We start from the raw sequence: 27,107 nt of genomic DNA, 5'->3' as shown, positions 1-27,107 counted from the left end.
CCGAGGCTGGGAGCTCCACAGGGTCCCAGTTGTTCTGGACACGCCCAAATCCCAGGATGCCTCCAGGAGCACAGATAATGTCAAGGTGTGCACACAGGTGGAGAGGGAAGAGGTTAAACAAGGCAGCCTCACCCGTGTCCACAAGCAAAGACAGCCCTCCATCTCAGTAAACCTGCTCCCGGGCACCATGAAGCCACAGAAGGGGGAGTGGAAGGCAGAGAGGCGACACACGCAGAGGCGTGAAATGAGCAACCACCCCAGCCGGGCTCATTCAAACTAGTCCAGACAAACTCCATCTGTGTGAATACCTAGACAAAGGATGGTTCCAGAACTCCTGGGAGTTTGCATGACTGGGGGCCAAGTCCCTTCTCTGCACAGCGTGCAAGGGCCAACTACGAAACCATAGTATCTTTAAAGGCCTCGCAAATGCCTGGTCTTCCCATGAGGATTTCAAAAGAAAAAATGTGGCTCGAGCTGGGCCCTTCAAAAATGACAGCTACAAAGGACAAACAGCTCCCATCTGTCCAGCAGGGCCCGGCTGCAGGGTTTCTGGGGGAAGCTGGGCAGACAGGTACTGTGCTTCAGCCGCCGGACCTTGGAGGCCTTAAGTTACAGGCTCAGGACCACATGAGGAGTCCAGCCCAGTAAGGAGATCATGAGAGGCAGGGTTAAGAAACAGAAATAAAACGAACCCTCTGTCAAGCAAACGTAGATATTAAAGTGTGTGAGTTAATGTGGACAGAGCCTAATCACAGCTCAGAATGGACATTATTTCAAAAATCACAGAATAAAACCGGAGGGCTGTAATTAGGTTTTGCGAAGCTAAAAACAGAAAAGCCACAACAGAACCGTGTCAGGGAGTGTCCGCCACAAGGATCAAGGCATAATTGCAGGTCTTGGCTTCAGAAGTTCAAAGAGCCTCGCATGCAAAAGGCCCTGGAAAGCAGAACCTTTCTTTTGCAAGCAAGTCAGGCAGTTTAAAATAGTTCTGCGCAAGAGGAAAACAAGCACGCATGAGCTTTGCAAATCTGTGGTCATCGAGGATAATAGAAGACTGAAAATCATAAGTGGCTTTTTTTTTTTTCTGAAGTCATTATCCCCAGGGTCCTTCTCTCCCACCTCCCGAGCTTAAAAAGGACGTTCTACCAGGAAAAGAGGACTGTGCCTTTAGTGATGACAGGTCAGGACTGAGCCACAGCCCAGCAGTCCCACCACGGATGCAGAGCTGGTGTTTCTGTGACCACATACTGTTCAAAAGAAAACAATTCAGGGTAGCCCACGTGTCAGCCCACACATTTGTTAAGTTCAGAGAAAGAGATATATACAGAAAACTCGAAGACACAAATGGGATGGGATTGATTTCCTCTCTTGGTGTGATGAATGAATGGAAATGCAGAGGTTTAGAAAAAGGACTTACCTTCTTGGACTTTTTTCTTAAGGTATAACCTCTGTACCACCCTAAACAAACACAAAGTTGCAACAGTTAGAAGGAGGAGACACCCCAGGACCCTCATGATACCTTCCTGTCCTGGGGAATTCATCAGTTTGTCACCAGAATTCAATAATCCTAACACTGTGGAAATACACTAGAAGGTTCCAGAGAGTTGCATCTCAAATCGTCCTGGCTAGTGACCTTCCTGAACACCCCACCCGCCCATTCATCTCCGTGGGCTGCTGGCAGACTTAAAGCCGCTACCTTGAAGTTAGGCCATACCGTCCCAAGAGGAAACATCGTTTTGACCACTCACCCCAGAGAGGGCTCCTTGGGTATCCATTTCCCTATCTGTCCCTCTAACTGACTTGAATTGGGGTCACTGCCAAGTGCACATACCAGCATCCCCAGATCATCAGGAACTGCCCCAAGACAGAGGACCCATTGAGCGCTAACTTCCTCCCTCCTCAATCCGGAGACGCCATGCCCCAGAGCAGCCATGATCTCACAAAGTGTGTCTGTGGCAAAGCCTCAGCTCCCCACAGGAAGCGCCAGGCCCAGGAACACGGGCCCACCTAGCCCTGGGGGTGCGACTAGACTCAAGTTCCCAGTTGCCTCCATGAGGGGAGGAAGCTGAAGACGGGCCCGCTACAATAGCTGGCATGAAGGAAGTGCTACGTGGAACAGGCCAATGGATGGCAGAGCAGCTCTGACCACACCCCTGGCACCTCCCCTCAAGCCCACAAGCTGGGGGCAGAAACGTCCCTGCAGGTGCTCTGGGGGTGCACAGCCGGTCACCAGCGTCCCGACAGCCCCACAACAGCCCACGACCACTGTGGAGCTGTCCTCGCCCCCAACGTCCTCAAGTCACTCTGGCCACCTTGCTCAGGGAAAGTGGATCCAAAGCTCAGATTCTAACTCTGCCCACAAGAGAAAAGACGCGGTCAGAGAATTACGGAAGCGCGCAGAGTGCATGTTGGGTAAATTCCTGGAGAATAACCAAATATTAGGCTCTCACATGGTATCAGAAAGTCAAAGCTCGGAAGCGAGCGATGTCTGAGTGAGCTCGGAATAGTGCCCCAAGGACAGCACCTTCTTAAACGGCAATCATGTTATCAACCAGAGGCGAGAACGGTCACAGACCAAAAAGGGATGGGGTGGAAATGAGCAAAGTCCTCAAGGGATTATTAACAGATGCTCTTCAAGCATTCAGAACAGGAGACGGACATTCCCAGGATCCCTGCAAAGGATTTGCTAAGACCGAGTGGTGACCGCAGGGCTCTCTTGACAAAGGGGCCCGGCAGATGGACCGGGGGCACTGCAGACTCGAGCGTCTGGAGCTCAGCCGCACGTGTGGAGGATTATCTCCGTAGAGCCGCACTGTCCGCTTCACCGGTGTCTGCACCCGGCCCAGAATCCGTGCCCATCCAGGGCAGCGTTCCCAGGCAGTTAAAGGGAGAAAGAGGGGAGGTCTATGCAGTCACTGGCTTACATCTAGAGCCAAATAAAGGCTGTATTTATTCAGTTCTAGGACGGTCTTCCATGCTGTCATTATAACCTTACCACGTCTTCGTTATTAACACGCCCTCCGTTCCTGAAACTGACAAGGGATCAATGTCCTAGAACATAAAAGGAAATACTGCCCGATGACAAGCCAGGACGATTTGAGATGCAACCACGTGAAAAAGAGCCATACTTAACCAACAGTGTATAGAAGGAGCCCAAGGACTTACCCACATATGAAGAGATTGCTCAAACTTAAAGATAATCAAATACAATTTAACTGAACAAACTTCAGTGGTTAAAAACTGTAATGCCCCAGGATATAGGCAGCCCCGGGTGCTGGGGAGGACAGGAGCCTGCAGCAACTGAATGGGAACAGCGATCCCCGCTTATCCCAAGTATCTGTCTCCACAGCCTGCAACCAGCAACCCCCATCCTGGGAATGCATCCCTGGGAAAGACATGTGCACATCTCCCTGTGCACAGGGGATGGCTGCAGGATCCCATGGCCATGTGATGTAAGGGTTAGGGTTAGCACATGGAGGAGAGCTGAGTGCCCAGAACTGGGAAGGCTGTCAGTAAAACACGGGGAGTGTGCACGCAGCAGTGGGAACCGTGAACTAAACATACACTAAAAATAAACAGAAGTGCCTCTTAGAGGACAGCACGGAATAAAATAGTAAGAAACAAAACAAGAGCAAGAGCTACACCCACGCTCGTATACATGAAAACTACATGCACGCCAAACACTACCAGAATACAGGCAAAAGCACAAAAATCCACTTCAGACACAGTAAAAGGGTTTTCAATGGAAAGAGGGAGAAGAAAGGGGTGAGCCATGGGGATAAAAGATAGGGAGTCTTGTCTTTTTTTTTTTTTAATGTTATAATAATAGAAGGAGTTTCTTTTTTAATTGCCTTCCTAGGAAAAATGAAAACCTACCGCTTCCCTCCCCCAAGATCATCTGCATACATTACTCCTTCAAGCTCACACACTATGCCGGAGACTGCACTAGACAGAGCAAAATGCAGAAAGAGGTAAGACCTCATTTCTGCCCTTCATGAGCTCACAAATGGGAAGACCCCCTAAGACAAGCAGGGCCCAGCCGTGTTACAGGACAGACTTCATTATGAAGCAGAGAGAACATCCCTGCACAGGTTTCTTGAAGGGGAGGGAGGGGCTGTAAGGGAACGCAGGCCTGGGTGCTCTTAGGGGAAGGAGCAAGACGGGGTGAGGCTAGGAACAGGAGGGTCCATGGTCTGTAGCAGCAACGGGCTGATTAACTTCTCCCAGGCAGGGCTCACAAGTAGTCTCCATGGAGTCAACCAACCTAAGAGACAGTCAGGTATGGGCAAGACACAGCCCTGAAACTCAGGGAGCACACAGTCCAGCACAGGAAAATGGCAACCAACCAAGTCAGCGAGTCCCATCCAGTGTCCCCAGAGAAGAACAGGGAGGAACACAAATACACACTCAAGTCCAGGGACAGTGCCACGAGGGAACAGTATGAGGCAGAGCAAAGGAGGTGGGGGGCAGGCAGGAAGGAGCCCAGACAGGTGTGCTTAGGTTTAGTCTTCGAGGAGGGCTCACTGCTAGCTAGGTGGAGGAGGGAGTGGTCATGAGGGAGGAGGCAGAGCAGTAGGTGCACTCACTGTGCCCTGTGAAACCATTAGCAGCAAGGCCAAGACACGCATGAGGAAGAAGCTGGAGTTTCCTTCAGGACAGACAGGTGAAGACCACATCACCACAGTCCTAGGATCAGCCCAGTTTATAACGAGCTGCCTGAAGATGGACAGGACATTCCCTTCTGTCAGGAGGACAGTGGCCTGTGCTCTGAATGGCAAGAGAGCCAAATTCCAGACGCGACCAGTCATGTCCCGATGGACAGCATTCACACGTACAACGGGCCTTCTGGAGAAAGAACGAGCAGGTGCTCTCTGTGGAACATGCTGCAGGCGCCACAGGTGCAGACTCAGTCTCACAGCTGGAGGCTCCTGGAGCAGCATGTCCAGCACTCTCAGAAGACAGTACCCATAGCCACATCGGTTTTCCACAGGCCAAGACCAGGTGGCCGTTCACCTGCGACAAGGTACAAAGGATGCTTGCTGAGTGGAGGCTGGGCTGGGGGGCTCCCAGGTCTAAGAAATAAGAACCTCACCATTGTGACTGCCTTTTCCCATCTGTCACAGGTTCACCTGTGTCCCTCAAACTAGACAGTGAAGTCCTCACTCTACCTGTGAATGTGACCTTTTGGAAATAAGGTCATCTCCACAGACAATCAGGTTAAAATGAGTTAATTACAGTGGGCCAGAAACCAAAATGACTGGTGTCCTTTTATAAAGGGAAAGCAGACAGAGACACACACAGGAAGGCTGCCACATGAAGACAAAGGCAGAAACCAGAGTGTCCCATCTACAACCCAAACACCACCAATGACTATCGGCAAATACCAGAAGCCGGGGAGACCCAAGGAACGGCTTCTCCCCCATAGCCCAGCTGACACCTTGATCTCATATCACAGCTCCCAGAAGTGGGAGACAACACACCCCTGCCAGTTAAACCACCCAGCGCAGTTCTTTGTGATAAACCGTGGTCCTTAGTTACAAAGGCCCCAGGAAACCTCACACAGTCTCACAAGACCTTCAGCTGACAGATGCTGACAGTACAAGAAGGAAGTACGGTATATTTTGGAAGAAAATACATTATTACCCTTTAAAAACTGTAATACATTCAGTTCCAATGTAGTGGTTTAATCAAAAGAATAATTTCCTAATCTTTACACCTTGCCTGCCTGCTCCATGACGTCCAGTGTCCAGCGCCCAGAGGGCAGCATGGAAATGAGCAGGCAGCAGGCCCAGCACATCCTCAGCCCCTCGACAATCACCCTGTAAACATGGGATCTTGGCTCACCTCTCCTGTGGCTGAGTCTGGACACTGCTTAAAACTGGGGATATGCCCTCAATGACCTCTCCAAGCTCTTTCCACCCCCACAGCAACCTGTACCCTGCTTTTCCTGTGTCCTCTGCTCTAGGCCTTCACGAGCCTGAGAGAGAGAGAAATTAACCATAACTTAAAGGTAAATTTTTTCTTTGAACTTTACTATAAAAAGCGATCATCTAGAATTTATATTCTCTGCAGAAAGCCAAGTAATATCCTGAAAAGGATCACAAAGAAAAAGAAAATTAAATTTGACAAACAGAAATACATTTTCTTAGAGGAAACGTAGGAGGGGAGAGGAAAGCAAAAAAAAATGCCAAACACGAATATGATCTGTGAAACTAAAATAGAACAAAAGGAAAGAACAGAAAAACAATTATTCCATTCTTATTTGATGAATAAAGACACCAAGTTTCCCAAAGTCAAAACTACTTCCCCAAAAGCATTTCTCTGATCAGATTCTGATTAAAACCAAAATGATAGTTGTCAAAGAAAAGGAATTTGTTTTGTGTTAAAGGGTCTTTATAAAGACTGGAATATTTTAATCAGAATCTCAAAGACTGACTAGCCCCGAAACAAAATGCTCACTGAAGAAGACTTTACCATCATGCTCACTACCCAATTTGTTTTTAAGTCAAACTGTACAGCAAGGACTGCTGGCGATAAGATCCCACTGTTTAAAGAGAACATTCTTCTTGGGAAGCAGAGAACAAGAGGTGGCAGTCCCCACATACCCAGGCTGACCGGAAATTGCTATCTATTCAGGAATGACGTCATCGCCCAGTGTTTATTAACCAGGATTTCCACTTCAACAGAGCAGGGGCAAACATAAAGAAGATGTAAGAGCCTTTTTCCTTTCAGATCAGTAAAGTGTCTGAGATGAGAGGTTTGATCCTTAACCTCTGCTTAATTTCTCCGCGTCTCCTCTCAAACACTGGCAGTATATACTGAGAGCAGATAAGGCAATCCAACTGTCAGCTACAAAAACTGAAAACAAGCAGAAGGCACCCATCACAACTATTCATTCACTTAAGGACTGAGTCTGTTCTCACAGAGCTACAGCTGCTTCCAGGCATACGCCACTAATGCTGATTTTTTTTTTCCCAGTGGGAAGACTTTAGGGTTAAAGAGGCAAAGGGACCGGAATTCTAAGTCCTCGTGCACCACAAGGGGAACTACGGGACACAGCCATGGGTGTCTGACAGGTTCCTGCTCGCGCATGGTTCTGGGAGGGGCACTGGGACAAGCTGCAGCCCACCCAGTGCCCGGAGGCTCACATCCACTTCACTCTTGTGCAAATTCCACAGCCTGAGCCTGAAGGCCAGTTCACAGATCTCTGTGGGTTCACTGTGGGCCGGCTGCAGTCTCCTCTCCCACCCCCAGCTCCTACGGGAAGGGTGGAGCTAAACCCACTCTGAAAGCAATTCTTCTATTGAAACGATCCATTTTAATCAGTTCTTTTCATTCATCTGCTATATGGGAGTCACCCCTTCAAGCAGGAAGGAAAGCCACCAACACTAATTACACAATTCTACAAAATTTCCAAATCCGAGGAGTCTCAGAAATCAAGCCCATCATGGCTTCCCTTCTGTGCCACAATAACCACAGAATAAAAGGAAGGGCGGGTCGCTCCAGTGATATCCAAAACACTAAATATAAAAACCAATTGTGTGGGGCATCTGGGTGGCTCAGTTGGTTAAGAGGCTGCCTTTAGCTCAGGTCATGATCTTGAGGTCCTGGGATCGAGTCCCGCGTTGAGCTCCCTGCTCAGCGAGGAGTCTGCTTCTCCCTCTCCTTCTGCCCTCCCCCACCTTGTGCTCTCTGTCTCTCTCTCTCTAATTAATAACTAAAATCTTTAAAAAGAAACCCGACTGTATGAAAATCCAAGGACACTGAGAAACTACTATTATGATAGTATTTTCTGGATTTCACATCTATTGGATAATGTCTGTTTCACTGGCCCACATCCTACAGCTGGGTCAAATAAAAAGTTTTAGTTCTTTTCTTAACAAATCTAAGTGAAAACATAGGAAGTCTCACCATTCACATCAAACACATCAAAACAATGACTTGAACATGGAAATATCTTAAATGTATTTTTTTTTCATAGTTTTTCAAGCGGTCGGTTATTCACAGTCAAGATTCACATACATTTGCAACAAAGGAACCAACATGTTCTGTTGCTTTTAATGAAAATAGCAATTTCTACAGAAAATTGTAGAGGTGAAAAACTGGAATTTTTAGTTCTAATTTCATGTTAATCTAGTATTATTTAAGTCATGAGAAGCCTCACGGCTGCCCTCACTGGAAAAGGCATCCACCGCCTGCAGGAAGATGGATCAGATGGACATATTCTGAAACACCGAGAACGTGACCTGACTGCCCAGAACAGTAAGGGAAAGACACCAGCAGTACACGCACCTTCGTATGTTTCCAAGATGTGCACAGTGTCTCCAATTTGTAAAGAAAGTTCGTCCGCTCCCCTGGCATCGTAGTTATAAAACGCTGCGAAGGAGAGAGAGAGAGGTAAGGAGAGTGAGTAGAGGTACAGTGACTTTGCTGGCTTGTCTCTACCTGTTCTAACGGTGGACCGGAGGCAGTCACCTGCATCAGCCCCTCTGACACCCACAAAGGCGGCTTCTCCTTCGAGAGACAAATACAAAGGGTCATCGACTAGAAGAAACTCGGGACCCCACACTACGGGGATTTCAGCTTTTTAGTGTGGTCCTGAAGAGCACTAGTGACCAACGCTGTGTGAGGTTGGCACAAACATGAACACACAGACCAACAACATAAACCGGAAATAAACCCACGCTTACACGGTCAGCACAGATGCCGTGACGTCCTGCGTTTTAACCATCTTAAGTGTCCGATGTGGGGGCAGCGACATTCAGAATGTTGGGAAACCATCACTGCGATCACCTTCCCCAGTATTTCCATCCCTCTAAACAGCAACTCTGTCCCCACAGACAGTTACCCCCACTCCCTCCCTGCAGCCCCTGGAGACCTCGAGTCCACCTTCCGTCCCTATGGACGGGACTGCTCTACCTGCCCCACAGAAGCACACCAAACAGTACTACACTCTTCCTGCCTGGCTGCTTCAACATGACGCTTTAAGGTGCTGTCCCATGTATCAGAACTTTATTCCTTTTTAACGGCTGAATAATGTTTATAATAGGAAGAAAACTGATACTGTTCACAGCTTAATTAGCACTTCATATACTGCCTTTTATCTCCATTAATAGGTTTTTTAATTAAATACTTTCTATGAATCAATTATACATGGGCTGAATATTTTTTTTAATTTGAAAAGATATACATACCCCTATGTTTACTGCAGCATTATTTATAAGATGCAAGTTATGGGACCAGCCCAAGTGTCCATCAACAGATGAGTAGACAAAAATCTGGTATATATACACTATGGAACACCACCCAACCATAAAAAGGAATGAGATACTGGTGGGCTGAATGTCTTTGGAAACCAACATAATTTTTAAAATTATCATATAATCAAAAAAGATAAAATTAATTAAAAAATAAAATCAAAATAATCATATAATTAAAGCTGACATTAAGCCAAAAAGTTACATTACAATCAAATGGCAAAAATATGTCCAACATTAAGAAATTCTTAAAACTGGCATACTCAACACACCTCTGAAATCCCTAATGTGTGTTCTGACATAAAACAGTTCCTATTCCTTTCAGATAAGCACCTAAAAAACTTATACCATTAAATGCCAAGCACACTTTTGCTCAAGCATGATGAGATGAAGGTAACAGTCACAGTGGGAAAAGGGCATTAGAAAATGTTTAATATGCAAAAAACACTCCTGGCACCTGGGTGCCTCAGTCAGTTAAGCGGATGCCTTCAGCTCAGCATCCTGGGTTCAAGCCCCACATTGGGCTCCCTGCTCAGCGGGGAGCCTGCTTCTCCCTCTCCCTCTGCCTGCCACCCCCCCTCCTTATACTCTCTCTCTCTTGTCAAATAAATCAATAAAATCTTTTAAAAAAATTGATTAAGAATCTACATGTGAGACTTGAAACCATAAAACTCCTAGACAGGAGCATAGGCAGTAATTTCTCTAACATCAAACTCGTTTCTAGATATGTCTCCTCAGGGATGAGAAATAGAAGCAAAAATGAACTACTGGGACTGTAGCAAAAACAGACACAGACCCAAAAAAAAAAAAAAAAAAAAAAAAAACCACCTTTTGGGGCGCCTGGGTGGCTCAGTGGGTTAAGCCTCTGCCTTTGGCTCAGGTCATGATCTCAAGCCCCACATCGGGCTGTCTGCTCAGCGGGGAGCCTGCTTCCCCTTCTCTCTCTGCCTGCCTCTCTGCCTACTTGTGATCTCCCCCACCCCCATCAAATAAATAAATAAATAAATCTTTAAAAAAAAAACCTTTTGAACAAGGAAAGAAATCATCAATGAAACAAAAAGACAAATACTGAACAGGAGAAAATATTTGCAAATGATATCCTCTGGTAAGAGGATCGTATCCGAAACATACAACAGATTTCTACAACTCAACACCAAAAAAATCCAATTAAAAAGTGGGCAGACAACTTGGATAGATATTTTTTTCCAAAGAGGACACACAGATGGCCAACAAACAGATGAAAAGATGCTGAACATCACTCATCATCAGGGAAATGCAAAACAGAACCACAATAAAACATCCCCTTACACCAGTCGGAAGGGCTAGAATCAAAAAGACAAGACGTAACACGTGCCGGCGAGGATGTAGAGAAAAGGGAACCTTTGCACACTCTTGGTGGCAATGTAAATTGCATCCGCTGTGGAAAATAGTATGGAGGGTCCTCGAAAACTTTAAAATATAAACATCATATGATTCAGCAATTCCACTACTGGGTAGAAAATGAAAATACTAATTCAAAAGAATATATGCACTCCTGTGCTCACTGCAGCATTATCTACAAGAGCCATGATATGGAAGCAGCCCAAGTGTCCATCAGCAGATGAATGGACAAAGACGGGCTCTGTATACACAACAGAATATTGCTCGTCCATAAAAAGAGTAAGATCCTGCCATTTGCAGCAACACGGATGGACCTAGAGGGCACCGTTACGCTCAGTGAAATGAGTCAGACAAAGACAAATACCCTAAGATTCCACTTCTATGTGGAATCTAAAAAAACAAATGAACAAAGAAACGAACTAAAAAACTGACATAAAGACAGAACAAAGCGGTGGCTGCCAGAGAGGGGCTGAATGTGGGACGGTTGAAACAGGTGTAATTAGGGGTACAAACTTCCAATCACTACAAAAGAAATGAAGAGAAGAGAAGACAGAAATACAGTGATACAGTGATAATCCTCCTTCCCAAAGGATCCTACTTGAAAACATAGCAGACTAAATGTAAAACTCATCATCCATTTCTCATCCATCCATCCCGAACACTCTGCCAGACCAGGCTAGTCACAAAGGGTCCTTCACTGTGTCCTTCTCTAAAATTCTCCTGGATCGTAGCGTGTGCGAACTCCTCGAGCAAGCACTGTAGGTCCTCCACCGCCTAACCACCTCACTCGCCTTCTCCAACCACACAGTATGGGCTCCAGGAGGGCCCCTGTCCCTGCTTCTCCCTGAACAGCAGAAGCCAGCCTGTCCCATACCTGTGTGGACCAACCTACCCTTCCCACCATCCACAGGGTCTTCCCAACAGCTGCACCTCTTCAAAAAGCCAACCCCTCCTCCAACCCCTCCTCTCAACCCATCTCCAAACATCCCCACCACAGCATACCGCCTGCTGTCCGCTCCATACCTGAGCTGCCGTAGCTGGGAAGGCACTATAGGCCCAGGCAGCCTCTCTGGTTTTCACGTCCATGGTCCCTGCGGCCAAACGAAATACGCAGGGTCCCACCTCTACCCCTGAGGATCCGAGGGACCTCCAGCAAATGACGTGTCTTTTCCACATTCAGCTTTCCCCACAAAATAAGGCTCTTGATATTTACACCTTGTAGGACCACGTGTGCATTCTGTGTCTTGAAGAGAATCATGCCACTGACGGATCTGGGGATTTGAACACTGGGTGTCCTGCACTGAACACTTACTAAATGATAAAGCCTCTTACTGTGGTTGGGAGTATTTTGTTTTCACTGCAATAAAAATGTCCATCCCTACCAGAATCCTTTTTAAAAAACCAAAGCGAGCAAACAAACACATGTTCACAGAAATCCTAAAACGTCAAAAACCATATACAAGCAGAAAATTCCATTTTCATAGTTATTTTTCCTCTATTTCCACCAAAATTCATAAAATTTCAATGTCCTCAAACTGACATAAATGGTTATTAGTAATTATTAAGTTTATTTAGCATTTTATGGTAGTGTTGAACAAGAAATAACTGCATTAGGCAAAGGAAGTCAGGAGCATATGCCAGCCTTTCCTGGTTCAGCATAACCATATTCCTAAGCCTTTAGGAGCCATAAATGTGTTTCTCACAGTTCTTAACAGCATCCTGCCAGCATGCCTATTCTGTTAGAGACGTGCAAAAAATAAACACATCAAAAATAATAAAATAAAATGAACACTCCACTATAAACACATTCAGGCCCATACGAATTTGTAAGGCACACATGCGAAAATCTGTAAGTACCAGCCCCCTCCCACGGAAGGAGGCAGACAAAAGCAGTTGTGGGAAACGGAAGTTCAAATTTAGCTATGAATAAGCCGTAAAGACCCCTGACTTTACAGATGAAGGGGGAAAGAGCCTCTGAGGGTTCATGCCTGTGGTCCCAAGACTAGGCACAGGGAGGACCACCACAGGGGCTGTCCAGCCCCTGGCCCTCTGTTCATAATATCACAGCCTTAACAATCCCCTATTTAAAGGCAAACTGAAAGATTCGATTGTATAAGATTATTGGCCAAAGGAATGGGAGGGAAGGTGAAGTGTGAAAGAAAGACTGCCTCCCCCAAAGATGTCCACATCCAAGCCCTGGGAGGCCCGAACCCTGGGAGGCATTACCTTACCTGGCAAAGGGGGCCCCTGCAGGGGTGTCACAGGTAAGGACCTCAAATGGGGATGCTAATTCCGCATTGCCCAGGTGGGACCAGTACAATCAGAAGGGTCCACAGGAGGGGAGCAGGAGGGCCCCAGTCATATGTGACGCAGCCAGGCTGCAAGGACTCAAGGAAGGAGCCACAGGTGGAAAACAGGTGGTCCCCAGGCAACCAGAAAAGGCAAGAAAGTGGAATCCCCCACCCACATGCCCCACCAGGCCCTCCAGAAGGAACATAGCCCACACCTTGATTTTGGGAATTCGGACCTCCAGAGCTGTAATATAAATACATGTTGTTTTAAGCTCCTGAGTCTGTGGTGACACATTACAGCAGCCACGGGAAACAACGCAACGTATGCAGAAGACAACGCAAAAGCAGTGTTTCGTGGTGAATTTATTCACTGCTGAAGGCAGCTGGAGCAGAGGTCCCAAAGGCCCGTATCAGAACCTGACCAGTCCTCGGCTGAGGTTCCCCAATTCTTGGGTGATAGGGAAATGAACACAATGCAATGAATTTTCCTTAAACCCAGAAGTGTTCAAGATAAGAGACTATTCCGAATTCTGGTTATTTGACCTTTAAAGCCGTCCCTCTTTGGATAGTGGGAACAGGACGAGAAAGAGCAGAAACGTCTTCTTTATTAAGAGGACGATGACAGATGACCTCTGGGTTTTAAAATGTCTTCGCTTGACAGAAGCACAAAGATGGCAGCCTCTTTGCGACTTGCCCATTTGTCTTCTTTGTTGTTCTGATCTGCTAAGATCTGGGAATAAGTCCACAGGGGATATGGTCATCCTGTGTCCAAGGACATCTCTGGATTCACCTCCATCTGGCTGCTGGGCTGTATGCTTCATACATGCCTCCTCAAACCCATTTGCCTTTTTTAACAGCCTGGCTAAAGCCGGTGTCCCTGCGTGTACGCGCACATTCAGCTGAGCTTCTCGGTCCTGGACTGTAGAGCCCAGTGTAGCAGCTCGTCGCGCTGCCTGTGAGAAATAACCAAGTGAAACGAGAAAGACGCAGACGAACTCAGCACGGACGTTCTTTCCCGGAATGCACGGTTTGTTTCTTTTTTTTTCTCTTCCTGGAAGAGTCGGCAGCACCCCAGGTGAGTAAGCACATGGACCTTTTTTCCCCCAAAATAAAGACTAACACGCTGGTCTGTGCCTCACTTAGCTTCTCTGCATCAGCAACATGAAAAGCAAAGTCACCACCTCTGCTCAATCCCCTAATCACCCCATAAATGGCTGCCCGGGGATGTAAAGAAAGACATGTGGCTTGAAAATGGAAGAAGAGGGCTTCCACTTTTACTCATACCATCCATAATACTAACAGCGATGATGCTGTAGATGAAGCTGCTACTGATGAGGATGGTACAATTCTGGGATACCTTAGATGGTGATCATCATCATCATGGCCATGGTGATGACAGTGGTGATGACCGTGCTGGTGGTGCTGCTGGTGATGACGGTGATGACAGTGGCAGTGGTGATGACAGTGCTGGTAGTGATACTGGTGATGACAGTGACGATGGTGGTGATGGTGATGATGGTGACAGTGATGACAGTGGCAGTGGTGATGATGGTGACTGTGGTGGTGGTGATGAGGATGGTGGTAGGATGGTGATAATGGTGATGGTGGTGATAGTGGCAGTGGTGATGACAGAATGGTAGTAATGATGGTGAGGGTGGTAAGGCTAGTAACGACAGTGAAAATGATGGTAATGAGGTGGTGGTGCTGGTGCTGGTGATGATGGTGGTGGGATGGTGATAACGGTGATGGTGGTGATACTGGTGATCATGGTGACGGTGGTGGTAGTGATGGGAGCAGTGATGGTAGTGTTGGTGACGGCGGTGATGATCGTGCTGATAGTGCCAGTGGCAGTGTCAGCGGTAATGGCGGTGATGGCAGTGATGACAGTAATGTTGGTGGTAGTGATGGTGATGCTGGTGATGACAGTGGTGATGACGGTGGTGACAGTGGCGGCAATGCTAATGATGCTGGCTGACATTTATTGATTACATTCTGGGCCAGGCAGCAGGCAAAGAACTTCACATGTTCACACTAATTTAACCCTCACAACAGTCCTATGAGGCGGATACAGAGTTTTTTCCATCTCCTTCAATAGAGTTTATAGCAGCCTAGAATCTGCCATGTCTGAGCAGCCCCTGGAGGGTGGTACAGGGTCACAGCCAGCCTGAATGAAGGGTCTCAATGCCAACACCTTGCACAGACCCTTCCTCAATCCTTGGCCAGTGTCAACCACAGCCCTCCCTGGGCCTCAGATGGCTCTCCCGGTAGCTCCTCTGAAAATCGTAACATCCAGCCTGGATTTCCCTGACAGGCAAACAGCCTGCGCACTTCTGAAGTCCCCCCATATCTAAAGCATCCCGCGGACAGTTTCTCATTCCTTTTGTTTTTTAAAGATTTTATTTATTTGACAGAGAGAGATCACAAGTAGGCAGAGAAGCAGACAGAGAGAGGGGAGAAAGCAGGCTCCCTGCTAAGCAGAGAGCCCAACGTGGGGCTTGATCCCAGGACCCTGGGATCATGACCTGAGCCGAAGGCTGAGGCTTTAACCCACTGAGCCACCCAGGCGCCCCGGATTTCTCATTCCTTACAAAGAACTCAAGTTCGGGTTACTCCAGGAATGTAAGGTTGGTGTAACTCCCAAAAACCAATCAAAGTAACTCACCACATTAACAGAGTAAAGGATGGGAAGTCATAGGATCATCCCAAATAGCACAGAAAGAGCATTTGAGAAATGTAATTCCTGCTCAGGGAACAACAAAAAAACCCACCTGACTATTCTGACGTGAGGAAAAAAGCCACTACCACCACCCATCAGCCGATTTAACAGACGAAAACACGGAACCCAATGCAGGAGTTCTGACCTGCTCAAGGTGACCCAGGGGGTTGATGACAGCCCTGGGACCCCAGAGGGTCACTTCCAGACTGTCTCCATCACCCCACATTGCCTGGCCCAAGCCTTTCCCACCTCTCCCTGCAATGAAAAAACAACATCTTTTTTTTTTTTTTTAAAGATTTTATTTATTTATTTGACAGAGAGAAATCACAAGTAAGCATAGAGGCAGGCAGAGAGAGAGGAGGAAGCAGGCTCCCTGCTGAGCAGAAAGCCCTATGTGGGGCTCGAACCCAGGACCTGGGATCATGACCTGAGCCGAAGGCAGCGGCTTAACCCACTGAGCCACCCAGGCGCCCCGAAAAAACAACATCTTAACTGATCTCCTCATATAAGCTCTCTTTTCTTCCATCCCCAGTTACCCTCCAGAAATCTTGCTCTCAAACACCGCCCCATCTCCCTGGGCTGTGTGAATAATGCATCAAATCTCCAGCAGAGCACCCAAAGCCCTGAAGGATGGGACTTGAACCCATCTTTCCAATATCATCTCCCCCCTCACACGCCTCCAGCTGCCCCACACACACCACAGGCCTTCCAAGAGCTGCTCTGCCCGTGGAAATGCTTTCCTCCCTCCACTTCTGAAGGCCCCTCGCCTACAAGGCCATTTCTCTTTTCACATCCTTCTCCAGAGCCTTCCTGAACTCTGACTTTCTCCACTGACCAAAAAAAGATACATGCATACCTAAATTAATTGCGTGCTCCACAACTATTTCCTATAAACTATCTGACATCCCATGGCCTTGCAAAAGTGCTTATCTAAGAATCTGTCTCTCCCTCCAGACCAGATTTCCTTGAGGGAAGTAAATATTTATTAATCATTGGATTTCCCACAGTAGTTAATACCATGCCTCACAGGCAACTCAATAAAAATTCACAGAATTAAACCAGATCACCGAGTACTCCTTCCTGTGTGGTGTGCCACAGAGTGAGAGCAAAAAGGCTATCATATGTTCCTCTTCTTCAAAATGACCCTGCCCCCTGCAGAAAGATCCAGGAGCCTGGCACATATTCAATCAGTAAGAAAGAGAGACAGCATTAGCTTTCCTGTCTCTGCTTTGGATCTTTTCCATCTAAAAAGATAACTCACCGTCAGCGCTCAAAGTCTCCTTAAAACATCGAAGGTATGGGCTTGACCACAAATTACTTCTAAAATCTGCTCAGCTCTTTCTATCCCACACAGTGCCCCTTGAAATATGACTTCAGGATTTCAAGTAGCAATTTAAAAGTTAATTAATTCTTTTAAAAAGTCAATTTGTGAAAATTAATTGCTCTGTTTTTTATCTCATTCCCTTTGTCTTGCCTTCAGTTGGAGAAAAATGTTCAATAGCATGCATCTTCTCAGGGCTAGGGGAAATGCAGACCATAACCTTAATGGGACCTGGGCAAGGGCCCTGTCTGTACCTGGTACAGGGCTTCATTCTAAGGTGCCATCCATCTGCTGTCTAGTCCATGCCAGAAACATACACTTGGCATTTCCCAAGACACTAGAGGGCTCCTGCTCTGGTCTAGAGCTGAGCTGGTCCTGGGGTTTGAGAGATGCGCCAAGCCCAGTGCAGCCTCTGGGAGCAGTAACCCTACAGCCTTGTCCTCCAAGGAGCAACCCTTTCACACACTGGACCCAATCAGAAAAACCAGTGCAGAAAGAACCAGAACATCTGAGACAGAGATAGAGACAGAGATATCCTTTGAACTTCACTCTGGACAGAAACCAGCCCTGCACCCGCAATCTGTATTGGAGCTGAGGGCTGGGTTTCCTAAATTCTGTCTTCAAAAAGAGACTGGCAGCCATGCCATTACTAGCTTCTATGGCCGGTATGCCAGTCCTTACCCCTCACCGTTTTGCAGGCCTACCACTCAAGCAAGGTGAGAATGTCCCAGAGCCCTGAGCCATACTGAATCAGAGCACTGCTTTGCCAGTAGTCTCAATTCTCCCAAGCAGCTGAAGGTACCTGGCACACAACAGGACCTTTAAAATGGATGGGTGGATAGATGCATGGAAAGAAGGGAGGGAGGGGAGAAGGGATGGAGGAAGGAAAGATGAAAATAGATAAAAGACCTAAACACCAAAACTACAACTATAAAACTCTTAGAAGAAAACATAGGGGAGAAACTTCATAGCCTTGGACTTCACAATGATTTCTTGGGTATGATGCCAAAATCAAAGGCAATAAAACACAAAACAGATGTTGGACTAGATCAAAACTTTAAATGTTGGGGCACCAAAGGAAACGCCAACAGAGTGAAAAGGCAGGCCCACAGAATGGGAGAAAATATGTGCAAATCATGTATCTGATAAGGAATTGATCATCAAAATACTGAAGGAGTTCCCATAATTCAACAACCACAATGAAAATCAAACAACAGAATTTTAAAAATGGGCGAAGGACCTGAACAGACCTTTCTCCAAAGAAAATATAACAATGACCAAGAGGCACACGGAAAGATGCTCCACATCACCACGACACAGCCCTTCACACTCGCTGGATGACCGGTATTAGAAGACAAGAAAACAACGAGTGTTGGCAAAGCTGCAGAGAAACTGGAAACCCTGCACACTGCTGGTGGGGCTGTGAATGGGTACAGCCGTTGTCAAAAGAGTCTAGCTGTTCCTTGAAAACTTAAACTCAGAAGTACCCTATGGCCCAGCAATTACACTTTTTCAGGACCCGAAAGCAGAAACTCAAAGAGAGAATGTGTATGGCCATGTCCACGGCAGCACTATTCACAACACCTACAATGTGGAACCAACCCAAGTGTCCACCCAGGGATGAATGGATAAGCAAATGTGGTCTGTCCATATAATCAAGTATCATTCCATCTTAAAAAGGATGAAGACCTGACACCTGCTGTCATGAGGATGAAACTTGAGGACATGACACTAAGGACGTGATGAAATAAGCCTGATGCAAGAGGACAGATGTGCCATCATTCCACCAACATGAGGTACCTACGGTCATCAAATTAACGGAAAGGAGAATGGTGGTTTCCAGGGGTTGGGGGGAGAAGGGGGATGGGATGTTAGTGTTGAATGGATAGGGGTTAAGTTGGGGAAGACGGGAAAGTTCTAGGGATGGATGGAGGTGGTGGAAGTTGCACAATAATGTAAACGTACTTAATCCCCCAGAACTGCAGACCAAAAAATGGTTAGACTGGTACATCCATGTTATGCATATTTTATCATGATAATTTTAAAGGATATAAAGAAAAAAAGGAAAGGCTGCTAGAGAGAATGAGGAAGTTTCCTAGCAGATTGCGCATCTCCCATTCCTGGGAGCTGTGAAATACTCAGCAGCTCCACCGACAAGCTCCCTGGGGTGGGGCCTCTTCCCTCCCTTACCTCAGTGCACACGGGAGGTTCAAACCAGAAGGGGAAGCAAGAAGAAATTAGAGGTGATGGGCTCAAGATCAAAGAACACCTCCAGGGGCGCCTGGGTGGCTCAGTGGGTTAAAGCCTCTGCCTTCAGCTCAGGTCATGATCCCAGGGTCCTGGGATCGAGCCCCGCTTCAGGCTCTCTGCTCAGCGGGGAGCCTGCTTCCTCCTCTCTCTCTGCCTGCCTCTCTGCCTACTTCTGATCTCTCTCTGTCAAATAAATAAAATCTTAAAAAAAAAAAAAAAAAAAAAAAAAGAACACCTCCAGGTACGTATGACAGAGAGCGAGAAAGAGGAGACAAAACACTCACATTTCTAAAAAGGAGATCACTTTCAAAGTTTCAAAGTCACAGTGTTCTTTCTTTTGGGTTCCTATCTTGCTTTCTTAGGAACAGAGATGGTTTCGCAGCCAATCAAATCCCCCATGGCAGGATTTCCTGCAATGTCTGAATATCAGAATCAAGGAACTCATCTAAATAATTACAAGAAGGAGCAGGGGCATAGCAGATAAAGGACCAGTTGTTTGCTATTCAGGATTTCTTCTTGCCTTCTGGATGGAGCCAGGTGGGAGGGATGGTGAAGATAAGAGTGCAAGAAGACACATACAAAAGAGCCTTTGCTCAAATTCTAATGCAACTGACAGACACAATTCAAAGATATTTTAATATCTTTCTCCAGAATAAAATGTCACTGCGCGCCTCGCCCACAGCGAGCCAGGGACCGACCGCCTGGCTTCCATCCGGCCCCAAAGGTCACAGAGCCCACAGCACGTGGCTTTCCGAAGAAAGACACACTGGCTTGTGGAGGGGTGTTGGCGCTCCTACTTTTCTTTGACAGGAAAAATCAGAGTCCACTTCTCAACACTTTGTCTTTCATAAACGCGGTGCCAGGAGACGAAACCAACGACTTCCATCATTGACAGTCTTTCTGGATCCGCCCACAAATAAGAAAAGACTTAGATGACCTAAAAATTATTTATTTTTTTTTTAAAGATTTTATTTATTTATTTGACAGAGAGAGAGATCACAAGCAGGCAGAGAGGCAGGTAGAGAGAGAGGAGGAAGCAGGCTCCCTGCTGAGCAGAGAGCCCGATGCGGGGCTCGATCCCAGGACCCTGAGATCATGACCTGAGCCGAAGGCAGCGGCTTAACCCACTGAGCCACCCAGGCGCCCCAAAATTATTTATTTTTGCGTTTCATTTTGCCCAGCAGCAAAGAAGGGTAGAGACAAGATATGGGGAAAGATTTCATCTCTTGAATCATCCATCCTTAAGGCGAAAGGTTACTGCTGCTTAGGAAAATATATACTAGAGAAATAGTTCGGCTGTTATCCCCCGACCGTGGGGACTTGACAGGACCCCATGGGCCTGGGCAGACCCCACCATGGGCCACCCCGGGAGGCCCCCTGCAGATGGGCACAAGACGGACCCAATGGACTCCACAGCCGGGACTGGTCCCAGGAAGAGTCCCAATGGAGACCACGCACAGCCAGGACCCTCCAGCGTCTGACCGGATGCAGGGCTTAATTCCTGTGCTATCAACCCCGCCAGACTTGCACTTCTCCCCACACCAGTCCAGCAAATTCCACCCAAAGGGCACCCTGAAAATCCACCCAAGGACATCAGGGCTTAAGGCGGAGTCCGCACCACAGCAGATGCAATGGAAAAAAAAAGGAGCAGAAGAAATGGGCTAAGACCTATTTCTCTGTGATACTAAACGATAAGGTGCTTTGTGAAGTTCCCAAATTCCTCTTCCTGGGCTTTAGCAGAAAAGTCTCAGGTGACTTCTTCCACAGAATGATGCCACTTCTCACATTTCCACAACACTCAGTCTAATATTACTAGTGACAAATAAAGAAAGGGAAGGACATAGGGAACATTCCAGAATGCTAACTCTTTTCTTTTTTCTTAAAAAAAATATATGTACATATGTGTGTAAATATATATTTCATGTGTATTTATAAACATATATAAGGATATATGTTTATATGTTACTTTATACTATATATGAACATCACAAAGCTAGCAACTGCCCTGGAAGAAGCCTTTGTCATTATGCAAATGTAAGCAGAGGTGTTCCCATGGAACTGAACCACAGGCACCCATATCCCCCCCAATTCCCACATCAGGTCTTCATCTAAAGGTTGTCTTCTGGGCGCCTGGGTGGCTCAGTGGGTTAAGCTGCTGCCTTCGGCTCAGGTCATGATCTCAGGGTCCTGGGATCGAGTCCCACATCGGGCTCTCTGCTCAGCAGGGAGCCTGCTTCCTCCTCTCTCTCTCTGCCTGCCTCTCTGTCTACTTGTGATCTCTGTCAAATAAATAAATAAAATCTTTAAAAAAAAATAAAAAATAAAATAAAGGTTGTCTTCTGTCTGGAACGCCCTTTTTCCCCTGCTCACAGGGCTAGGCCCTGCAGCTCACCCATACCTCGGGAAGAAGCTTTCCTGTCACTTCCATCCTCGCAGGGGGTTAAGGGAGCGGGTACCAAGCTCCACAGCTCCACCTTCCCACCCTGACAAAGCGCCAGCAGAGACCTGCCCATTTGCTACTCATGCTGGATGCACCCACCACATCACAGGTGCCCAGCATCGCTCAAAGAGAGCCGTGAAGCTTCCCATTCTGCAAACAGTCCTTCTAGAACACCAGAGGCCAGCTCTTCCCTTCAGCTCGCTGCTCCCAAGCCTCCTCTCACACCCATCCTGCCTCTTTTCCACCTTTGCCTCCAAGCTTAACAGCGCTGAGCACCCAGCATGACACAAATGTGGACTGAGTCACTTAAAAAATCAACACAGGGACTTGAACCTGAAATCCCCGGGAAAACACTGCAGTGGTGTTTTCACTGATGTCACATTAGGAACTGAAGACCAGATCAGGGTCTCAGTTAGCAGAACCAACTTCCTATCCCTGCATTTGGAGGTCCAACCGTGTGCCCAGAAATAAAGCACAGTTTCACTTGGACAAATGGTGTGGAAGGTCCCATCCGGACAGCTGCACACGCTCAGCCTCGCCGGTGAACCCCACAACCACGACGGGCTCCAAGGGGCAGCAGAGACTAAGCAGGTCACCCTGGGCTCTGAGCAGGGTTCTGCCTGGGAGAGATGCTGCCCGGCACCCCCTGGAGGTTCTCCCTTTCCCTGACCACTCCCTGGTGACCCTCCACCAAGAGAGATCTCAGAGGACAGGAACCACAAGAGCTGAGATGCACCCACCCGAGAAAGAGAACCCACTAAAATCAGGATGAAGTCACTGGTGTCACGTAGGATATACTGCAGTGCACTGACACTGGCCCCCAAATTTCTGGAGAACAACTACCTGCTTTTCCTAACAGGGCCCTCAGCCTCAAATAGCATCATCTCCATACTCCCCCCATCTCCCTGTCTTGTAAGTCAAGATAACCTCATCACCCACGATGGGCTTCTGCAGAGACATGGAAAAACGCACTGTGCCAAATGTCAAAAGACAAAGCTCCACCTGTGGTCCCCACAAGCGTTCCTTCCCTTCAACCTACCTTTTGGAAGCCACAGGGGTTTAAAGCTTCAGGTAAAGGAAACAATAACCCTATGTGCTGCATGAACACAGAGGCACCCAGTATCTCTGAGTACAGAAAAAAACGAATGCGGTGACCACTCAGCAAAGGAGAATGCGCTCACCTGCCTGCCCTCGGAGGCCCACGTTTCAACGAATGGGGTAAAATGCACCATCTTAGGTCATCACTTCAATGAGTGTAAGGTCGTTCTACACCCCTCATCAACCCAACGTAAGAGTTCCAGAAAGTACTCCTGCACCCCTCTCCAGGCAATTTCCCTCCCACAACACCATTTTCTGACTTGTCTCACCATAGCTCAATTCCGTCCACTCTTGGATCTCCTGGAATCCAAACGTACCAACGCGTGCGGTCAGCTCTTGACTGCAAGAGCCATTCTGTCAATGTATGTCTTTATCCCCGCCTTCTCTGCCTCAGCATTTCCAGAGGGACACACAGGGCCCCCTCGCAGGTCTGTTCTTTCTGGGGGTGTACAGTCTTCCGCTGTAGCAACACATCCCAACGCACCATCTGACCCGAGGACAGACATTTGCGTGATTTATTTCCCATTTAGAGCTGCTCATTAGAGGCTGCACCGAACCTGCTCCCATGAATGTTTCTACCGGGGGAATTTCTGCCTTGCTCTGAGAAGCAGCACGTAGCAGAAGCACCTAGCAGCTCAGAGCAGGCCGCAGACCCTGGGGCTGATGGCAGACAAAGCAGCAGCCCTAGGTGCACCTGACACCATGCATGGGAAAGCCACCCAGCCAAGGCTAGCCCTGAGCACCGGATCTCCCGGGGGCTGCGCTCTGCACCGGGACATCTGGTTCCTCTACTGCGGTTCCTCCTCCTGAGTGTTACATGACGTAGCTTTGATAAAATACAAAATTGAAGATTAAAAAACAATCAGTTGGTTAACATAGAAGATGGCGGAGAAGTAGCAGGCTGAGACTACTTCGGGTAGCGGGAGATCAGCTAAATAGCTTATCTAAAGATTGCAAACACCTACAAATCCAACGGGAGATCAAAGAGAAGAAGAACAGCAATTCCAGAAACAGAAAATCAACCACTTTCTGCAAGGTAGGACTGGCGGAGAAGTGAATCCAAAGCGACGGGAAGATAGACCGCGGGGGGAGGGGCCGGCTCCCGGCGAGCGGCGGAGCAACGGAGCAAAAAATCGGGACTTTTAAAAGTCTGTTCCGCTGAGGGACATCGCTCCAGAGGCTTAACTGGGGTGAAGCCCAGGAGGGGTAAGCGCGGCCTCATGTCCCGCAGGGTCGCAGAAGGATCGGGGGTGTCTGAGTGTCGCAGAGCTTACCGGTATTAGAACGGGGAAGCCGGCTGCAGAGACAGAGCCGAGGAGTGACTCTCAGCTCCGGGTTGCCTTGAACCGGTCGCAGGCTCGGTCGGCTCGGAGCGCGGCCAGAGGCCAGGGTGACGGGAGTCATTGGGCGCTGTTCTCTGAGGGCGCACTGAGGAGTGGGGCCCCGGGCTCTCGGCTCCTCCGGGCTGGACACCGGGAGGCCGCCGTCTTCATCCCCGTCCTCCGGACTCTACGGAAAGCGCTCAGGGAACAAAAGCTCCCGAAAGCGAACCCGAGCGGATGACTCAGCGCGGCCCGGGGTAAGGGCGGTGCAACTCCGCCTGGGGCAAAGACGCTTGAGAATCACTACAACGGGCCCCTCCCCCAGAAGATCTACGGGAAACCCAGCCAGGACCAAGTTCACCTACCGACCAAGTTCACCTACCGAGGAGAGCTGCGGAATTCCAGAGGAGAAGAAAGCAAAGCACGGAACTCATGGCTTTCTCCCCATGATTTTTTAGCCTTGCAGTTAATTTAATTTTTTTTTCTTTTTCAATTTTTTTTTCTTTTTCTCTTCTTCTGCTGAATTTTTTTTAACTTTTACCGTTTCTTTTTTTAACGTTTTTTAAATAGTTTATCTAATATATATATTTTTTTCCTCTTTTTACATTTTTTCTTTATCGGCTTTCTTTTTTTTAATAGTTTCTTTCTTTTTTTTCTTTCTTTCTGAACCCCTTTTTATCCCCTTTCTCCCCCCTCACAATTCGGGATCTCTTCTGATTTGGCTAAAGCATATTTTCCTGGGGTTGTTGCCACCCTTTTAGTATTTTACTTGCTCCTTCATAAACTCTTTTTTTTTTTTTTTCCTTCATAAACTCTTATCTGGACATAATGACAAGGCAGAAAAATTCACAACAAAAAAAAGAACAAGAGGCAGTACCAAAGGCTAGGGACCTAATCAATACAGACATTGGTAATATGTCAGATATAGAGTTCAGAATGACGATTCTCAAGGTTCTAGCCGGGCTTGAAAAAGGCATGGAAGATATTAAAGCAACCCTCTCGGGAGATATAAAAGCCCTTTCTGGAGAAATAAGAGAACTAAAATCTAACCAAGTTGAAATCAAAAAAGCTATTAATGAGGTGCAATAAAAATGGAGGCTCTCACTGCTAGGATAAATGAGGCAGAAGAAAGAATTAGCGATATAGAAGACCAAATGACAGAGAATAAAGAAGCTGAGCAAAAGAGGGACAAACAGCTACTGGACCACGAGGGGAGAATTCGAGAGATAAGTGACACCATAAGACGAAACAACATTAGAATAATTGGGATTCCAGAAGAAGAGGAAACAGAGAGGGGAGCAGAAGGTATATTGGAGAGAATTATTGGAGAGAATTTCCCCAATATGGCAAAGGGAACAAGCATCAAAATTCAGGAGGTTCAGAGAACCCCCCTCATATCAATAAGAATAGGTCCACACCCCGTCACCTAATAGTAAAATTGACAAGTCTTAGTGACAAAGAAAAGATCCTGAAGGCAGCCCGGGAAAAGAAGTCTGTAACGTACAATGGTAAAAATATTAGATTGGCAGCAGACTTATCCACAGAGACCTGGCAGGCCAGAAAGAGCTGGCATGATATATTCAGAGTACTAAATGAGAAAAACATGCAGCCAAGAATACTATATCCAGCTAGGCTATCATTGAAAATAGAAGGAGAGATTAAAAGCTTCCAGGACAAACAAAAACTGAAAGAATTTGCAAATACCAAACCAGCGCTACAGGAAATATTGAAAGGGGTCCTCTAAGCAAAGAGAGACCCTAAAAGTAGTAGATCAGAAAGAAACAGAGACAATATACAATAACAGTCACCTTACAGGCAATACAATGGCACTAAATTCATATCTCTCAATACTTACCCTGAATGTTAATGGGCTAAATGCCCCAATCAAAAGACACAGGGTATCAGAATGGATAAAAAACCAAAACCCATCTATATGTTGCCGACAAGAAACTCATCTTAAACCCGAAGACACCTCCAGGTTTAAAGTGAGGGGGTGGAAAAGAATTTACCATGCTAATGGACATCAGAAGAAAGCAGGAGTGGCAATCCTTATATCAGATCAATTAGATTTTAAGCCAAAGACTATAATAAGAGATGAGGAAGGACACTATATCATACTCAAAGGAACTGTCCAACAAGAAGATCTAACAATTTTAAATATCTATGCCCCTAACGTGGGAGCAGCCAACTATATAAACCAATTAATAACAAAATCAAAGAAACACATCGACAAGAATACAATAATAGTAGGGGATTTTAACACTCCCCTCACTGAAATGGACAGATCATCCAAGCAAAAGATCAACAAGGAAATCAAGGCCTTAAATGACACACTGGACCAGATGGACATCACAGATATATTCAGAACATTTCATCCCAAAGCAACAGAATACACATTCTTCTCTAGTGCACATGGAACATTCTCCAGAATAGATCACATTCTTGGTCCTAAATCAAGTCTCAACCGGTATCAAAAGATTGGGATCATTCCCTGCATATTTTCAGACCACAATGCTCTGAAGCTAGAACTCAATAACAAGAGGAAATTTGGAAAGAACCCAAATACATGGAGACTAAATAGCATCCTTCTAAAGAATGAATGGGTCAACCAGGAAATTAAAGAAGAATTGAAAAAATTTATGGAAACAAATGATAATGAAAACACAACGGTTCAAAATCTGTGGGACACAACAAAGGCAGTCCTGAGAGGAAAATATATAGCGGTACAAGCCTTTTTCAAGAAACAAGAAAGGTCTCAGGTACACAACCAAACCCTACACCTAAAGGAGCTCGAGAAAGAACAAGAAAGAAACCCTAAACCCAGCAGGAGAAGAGAAATCATAAAGATTAGAGCAGAAATCAATGAAATAGAAACCAAAAAAACAATAGAACAAATCAACGAAACTAGGAGCTGGTTCTTTGAAAGAATTAATAAGATTGATAAACCCCTGGCCAGACTTATCAAAAAGAAAAGAGAAAGGACCCAAATAAATAAAATCATGAATGAAAGAGGAGAGATCACAACGAACACC

At 46.8% G+C, this 27,107-nt stretch overlaps 1 protein-coding gene across 5 annotated transcripts in view; it reads right to left on the bottom strand.

The window, feature by feature from the left end:
* DOCK1 (dedicator of cytokinesis 1) overlaps window positions 1-27,107 on the bottom strand; it is a 509,676-nt gene that overhangs the window by 438,359 nt on the left and 44,210 nt on the right. For all 5 annotated transcript variants that reach the window (XM_047703535.1, XM_047703534.1, XM_047703533.1 and 2 more), the window contains exons 2-3: window positions 8,293-8,376; window positions 1,418-1,458 (exon numbers count right to left, since the gene is read on the bottom strand). In XM_047703535.1, the coding sequence (XP_047559491.1) occupies window positions 1,418-1,458; window positions 8,293-8,376 (125 nt within the window). The remainder of the gene's footprint in view (window positions 1-1,417; window positions 1,459-8,292; window positions 8,377-27,107) is intronic.

Source organism: Lutra lutra, chromosome 14 (genome assembly GCF_902655055.1).
Source record: "Lutra lutra chromosome 14, mLutLut1.2, whole genome shotgun sequence".
In the NCBI taxonomy this organism is placed as follows: domain Eukaryota; kingdom Metazoa; phylum Chordata; class Mammalia; order Carnivora; family Mustelidae; genus Lutra; species Lutra lutra.
This window is presented reverse-complemented; position numbering and strand designations above follow the sequence as displayed.